Source organism: Octopus bimaculoides, chromosome 5 (assembly GCF_001194135.2).
Source record: "Octopus bimaculoides isolate UCB-OBI-ISO-001 chromosome 5, ASM119413v2, whole genome shotgun sequence".
NCBI lineage: Eukaryota > Metazoa > Mollusca > Cephalopoda > Octopoda > Octopodidae > Octopus > Octopus bimaculoides.
In genome coordinates, this window is record NC_068985.1 from 72,041,110 (window position 1) to 72,047,687 (window position 6,578).

At 33.9% G+C, this 6,578-nt stretch overlaps 1 protein-coding gene across 1 annotated transcript in view; it reads left to right on the forward strand.

Moving 5' to 3' along the window:
* LOC128247873 (roundabout homolog 2-like) overlaps positions 1–6,578 on the forward strand; it is a gene marked incomplete at its 3' end in the record, with an annotated part of 388,217 nt that extends 381,639 nt beyond the window's left edge. Inside the window, exon 4 of the mRNA XM_052968072.1 lies at positions 6,487–6,578. Coding sequence (XP_052824032.1) covers positions 6,487–6,578 — 92 coding nt within the window. The remainder of the gene's footprint in view (positions 1–6,486) is intronic.

The window sequence follows — 6,578 nt, forward strand, 5'->3', positions numbered from 1 at the left end:
ATATATATATATATATATATATATATATATATATACACACACTTATAATTTGAAGCTTGAAAGTATGCCCATGTTATTGTTTGTAATTTCAAAAGTGCATTTATATAAATACAATAGGGTGTCATAGATATAATATAGTGAGTTGAGAAACAGAAACTATCTCCAGGGTATTTAAAGTTTAAAAACAGCAACCATAGGAGGTAACTTGAGTAAGTTTAGTTGATCAAAATTTTTAGATTTGTGTAGTGCATATACTTGTAAAGCATTAAATTTACCAAGAAGAACTAACTCCTTTGACTCTTTAGCATTTAAGTCAGCCATAACTGGCTTAAATATTCCACCTGTTTTATGTTCAAACTGGCCAAATCTGGCTTATCACACCAATCCTACAATATCATTGTAAAAGAATTAAGTTACCTCATCAAAAATCTTATACCTACAAGATAATGCAGAATTAATTCAAGATTATGTGAATAAAAAATCAACACTTTTGACAAAATATTGGTTTCAAATTTTGGCTCGAGGCCAGCAGGTTTGGGGGAGGGGCTGCATCAGTTATAGCAACCCAGTACTCAACTGGTACTTATTTTATTGACCCTGAAAGGATGAAAGGCAAAGCCATTCTTGGTGGAATTTGAACTCAGAACATGAAGACAAACGAAATGTTGCAGTATTTTGCTAAGCCCTGTGTGGTAACTATTCTGTGAACTCTACACCTTACTTTTGACCAAATAATATGAATGCTGAAGGGCTAAGAGAAGTAACATTAGATGAACTCAGCCATTTGATAAACAGAGATAAGGAAGATTAGTACCAAACTAAGTAGAGATGTCAGTATAATAGAGTGTAAAACCTTTAATATAGATTCCAACATTGCCACAGTGTAATGACTGAAATTAGTAAATTAAATAAAAGAATTTCCAAAAATGTGATATAATAGATAAAGTGTGTTTATCTTCTACACTGATTTTAGCCATGTTGTCTTCTGACTAGATGTGCCCATTTCCATCTAAAATTGGTTTCAACTATCAAATTAACAACAACTGAGCATAAAAATACAATAGTTATCACTTAATCTAACCATCATTGCATCACTTCATTAAATTTCAGTCAAATTAATGAGGTAACTCATTAACTTTTGGTCAAAATCCTACAGACTGCCATTGTTGTTGTTGCTGCAATATAACTTGCTTTTTTTTTTTTTTTGCTTTTTTAATGTTTTATTAAGCTGATTATCATTTTCCTGCTAAATTTTGATGTTTAGAATGATTTTTTTAGAGACAGTATTTAATAATGATAACGATGCTAATAATAATAATAATAATAATAATAATAATAATTATTATTATTATTATTATTATTATCATTATTATTATCATCATAATGGTTATAGCAACTATGATGATGAAAATGATGATGATGGTAGTAGTAGTAGTAGTAGTAGAAGCAGCAGCAGCTGCTAATTTTAATGATAGTGGCAGTGTTATAGTTGGTTGCAATAAAAGTAGTAATAGTTATAACGACAGCAGTGAGGGATTAGTAATAACAGCATAAGTAGTGGTGACATCAGTTATATTGGGATTTGTCCTCATTGTATTAGTAATAGCAGCAGCAGCAGCAATTGTAGTAGTAGTTGTAGCAGTAGTAAATGAATACCTTAAAGCAGAAACCATCAAAAGGTATCCAAGAAAGAAAAAGTATAGCATTAGTTTTAAGGGGAAAGAAGTCTTCATTACCCCCATCCCTGCATTTCAATGGCTTTCTGCCCCCCTATCTACCCTTGCTTGTTTTCTCACTTATATGTTACTCTCCAGACCTGAGGTTGTCATTTCACATTCTCCTCTTTCTCGGTGTCTTTCCTCTTATCTTTCATCTGTCACAACAACAACAATAATAATGGTTTCAAATTTTGGCACAAGGCCAGCAATTTTGGAGTGGGTGGGCTTAGTCGATTACATCAACCCCAGTGCTCAACAGTTGCTTATTTTATTGACCCCAAAAGGATGAAAGGCAAAGTTGACCTTGGCAGAATTTGAACTCAGAACTGGTGATAAGCATTTTCTTGACATGTTAATTATTCTGCCAGCTTTTCTTTTATTTGCTATCAGAGCAAAGGATGAGGCAAACATCACAAGGACAATTGCAAAAACAGTGTTTCACTGATTGAGTTGTTAAAAATAATAAAAGTAAAGAAAATAGCCGCATGAGAGCCCAATAGTTGAGACAGCTAAATCAGCCAGACAAGAATCCCACAAATCTAATCTACTTCCTAACTGAGTTCTCTAACATGTAAATGTGTGTGTGTGTGTGAGAGAGAAAGAGAAAGAGGCTGCTACATAGTTTCTGTCATCCAAATTGCACTCACAAGGCATTACTTAAACCTAAATTGCAGTATTGCAGTAGAAGATACACTCATTGTTCTACACGGAGGGCTTGAACCAGTTGTGTCTTTGTATTTGTTTGCTTCAACCTCAGAAGAAGCTTTGTCCCAATGACAGGTCTTTTGAGATTCTTGTGTGGAGAATGAGGGAGTTTTTGTCACTCTAAAGTCCTACTCAGAATGCTTTGACCAAGTGGGGGCCAATACAGTCTATCTATCAGGCTTTCATACATTTATGTGTTTAGGTTACCCCATGACTATAGAAAACACTTGCTCAAGCTGCAGACCACAGCTGATTTCTTCCATGGAGAAGAGGGAAGTGAAAGATGAATAAGAGTTGACTCCAGTACTGGAATGGTATTTTATTAACCCCAAATGCAAATTTGACTTGAGTAAGATTTAAGCTCTGCAATGAATACTGCAATACATTTTGTCCAACTTTGTAATGACTATTCTAATTTGTATGTTTGTATGTGCTTCCATATATATATACCTATGTAAGTTTGTACATAATTATTTGTTAAAAAATATTCATTAGCAACAGAGACAGTATTTACAAGCTCACAGGCTGATCACAATGCCAGTACCTATTCTGGCAATATTATTTTATATATCGCTGGCGGGAACATGAATCACTGTTATCTCTAGCAGTTGAGTGTCCATCATTGACAAGTCCAAAGAAGGTTGAAATCATATGATCTGGTGGTCTCGGTGCTGGAAATGGCAAGGATTTATCTCCCCACAAGCAATATAAATAAGTATGTATTTTACACTAAAAGTCAATATGAGAGTGTCTCTCATGGTAACTACTGCAGTATAGTTTGTTCTAACAGAAAATCCACATTTAAATGGAGATAGATATTTATTTGTATATGTATACAATTTTGTATACATATTAATCTCCCACTCCTTCCCTCCTACACACATTGTCCCCTTTAATATCTTTGATATGGTACATCCTTCAATCAAACAAACTCAATCCAGGATTTGCTAGGTCCCCTTCTTAGCTCTACTCCCTATTAACTGCTCCCTTTCTAGCAACCATTATCTATTAGCCTCTAATCTTATCATACAACACTACATTCGCTCCTGCTTACGTGACGGTGTGTGTCTGAGCATGCATCTATATGTGTATCACTTATATCCCTCTATGTCTTTTAAAGTAATTTATTGCTTCCTCTGCTCATCTACTTGAAGACCCATTAATTATTGATACTTCCTAATTAGATTTTCATTAGTAATCAAAAGGTTTAATACACCCAGTTCTATAAACCAGTGTTGTCTGTCTTTTACTACCACATAGGTAGAATGCTGCATTGTGTGGTCAAGGGGAAATGTTATAAATAAAGCAAATAAGCTTAATGGTTTGCTAATTCATTATTTAAACAATGTATCATAGTAATTAGTATTATGAGGTACAAGCTGAAACCCACCACTTAATGTATTCCATTCAAAATCCTTCTGCACACGCACATTATAATGTTGCAGTAAGGATAACACATTTGTGCATTTCCTCTCTTATTATATTTTATAATGTGATTAAAATATTTTTATAGTTTGGTATAATTATCTCTGAAAATTTTTTAAAATGCACTAAAATATTAAACTACAGCAAAAACAATATTAAGGACTCACAACTGGACTCAATGTGCAGATCACAGATGTATGACAAAAGACTTACTGACAACTATACATGAATTTTAATAACTAACAAGACTGAATATGTGTCAAAATATAAACAATATTCATCAAGCATAGGATTTTAAATAAAATCTCTTGATGGAAATTATGCAGGAAATATTTAAAACAAATATGGTTATGCACGAAATGCACTCCATTTATATTCTATGTCATATCAAGAATTTTCTTTTTTATCTATTATCAGCTAAAGATGTGAGTAAATAACACTAAACGAATTTTTTTTCTTGATGGTCATTGTCAAATATCAATTATAGCTTTCAGTATCTGAAAGAAATTGTGTTGCTTGTAAATATATTTCTTTACCTACATCTTTATATATGCAGACAGTAGTTGAATGTATTCTGTACAACAAACTATTATAGTCACCAATATCTAAAAGAAATTGTTGCTTTGTAATGATGTGTGTAGACGTATTTCTCAATGTGCTTTGTCACTTTTTGTTCAGTAATCATTACAATCATTTGGAAGACTTATTTATTTTCTCTGACGGTGGTCTAGATGTTTAAATAAGTACATTGCTGGGTACCTTTAGCAAGGTTATTTCTGTCGTAAGCATTTTGACCAGACCAGTCCCTGACTTCCTTCTGACTCCATGTTTTTTTTTTTCTACAAATGTTCAGTCTCAACATTAGTCAAATCAAGCTCATCAGTGTCTGAGGGCCTGCAAAAGTTACGGGTACAGTTAGACTATCATCATCATCATCATCATGTCTACTAGCATAGGTGAGACTTATTGAGGCAGTATTCGACAACTTGGTGTTTTCCTGTCACCAACCCTTATTTGTTTCCTAAGGTATTTTTATTCCATGTATGTTCACATATCGAAATTGACAAAATTACAGGACATATTGTTTATGGGAGATGGAAACATAATGTCACCATTGCCCAAGCAGGAACAATGTGATGACATAGGTGTGGCTGTGTGGTAAGAAGCTTGCTTTCCAATCACAAGGTTCTGGGTTCAGTTCCACTGCATGACACCTTGGGCAAGTGTCTTCTACTGGATCCTAGGCTGCCCAAAGCCTTGTGAGTGGATTTAGTTGACAAAAACTGAAAAAGCTCATCGTATATATATATATATAAATAGTGATTGTAGCAAAAAAATGGTTAGGCTGAATGGACTTACTCTAAGCATGTGCCTGTAAATTGAGGACCAACAGTTGGGTGTGGGCTTGTGATTTCAGTGATCAGAGTGATCCATGGGGCTCCTAGATTGGCTATAGTTGATAGTTCCCCTATATGAGGAGGACTGTATCATGGATATACTCAAATATTATGTATTTTTTTACCTCATTCCCCTCTGGTCCCTTTCTTCCTTTCATATTTTATGTAACTCCACATGCACTTGTAATGTCCCTTTCATTTAATGCTCCTGTGGCAAATAAAAAGAATTACTGTTATTATTGTTGTTATACTTGTGATAGCAGTAAGGATGCTTTCAGTAATTATAATTATTGTGGCTGTATTTTTGACAACATCAGATGATGATGATGATGATGATGATGATGATGATTGTGGTGGTGTTCAATGAGAAGAGTGGTGCTGGTGTTGTTCCCCAACATCTGTGGTGATGATAATGATAATAAAGCTTTAGTGTCTGAGGAAAAGAAACCATATCTGTGTTTTTCTTTATACTTATCCTATTAAGAATTATAAAGTAAAAGATATGAAAACGTTGTGAGGTTTCTCAATACCTTCACCCAACCACCACCACCACCACCATCACCACTAACAAAAAAAAAAAGAAAAATGTATTATTAGATGAAATGAATTTCTTTTGAGTGGAAATTGAAACTGGAACCTAGGTACCGTTCATTGAAAAATTACTTTTGTGCCACATGACCGACATAGCAGATTACAGAAGTAATACTTTGTGTGCTTGTGTTCTGTAACAATTAAGCCTGAAGCATCTGAACTTTTTTTTCTTTGGAACATAATGAATACAAAAATAAAAACCATTCAACATGAAAGGAAGCCTCTATATAGTCACTTGACCTACTAGAAATAACTGCTAAGCTGATAGTTTAAGATTTACATTGGACAACATAGTAGTAGATACATGATACCTGCATAACAGTCATGATGGTCATGTTTAGAATATTTCTGATCTTGTGTGAATGAATTAACCGCTCAGATTTTACTGTGTAAACTGATATTAGACACTATAAGAACCAGGTCAAGACACAAAAGACAAAATAGAACTACTGTATCATCATCATCATCATCATCATCATCATCATAATCACCACCACCACCATCATTGGTATATTCAGTAGCAGCAGCACCATCATCATCATCATCGTTTTATAATTATTTATTGAGTACTGAAAAAAATTGTGTTTTTCATTTTCAACACCAAACTAAAACCAAGCAAAGTTAACAAGGTTTCTTATTTTATATTTCAGATCTCCGAGATGATTTTAAAGTAGGTCCAGTTGATACAATGGTTGCCATTGGAGATACTGCAATTTTGAAATGTCGTCCACCTCGAGGTGAA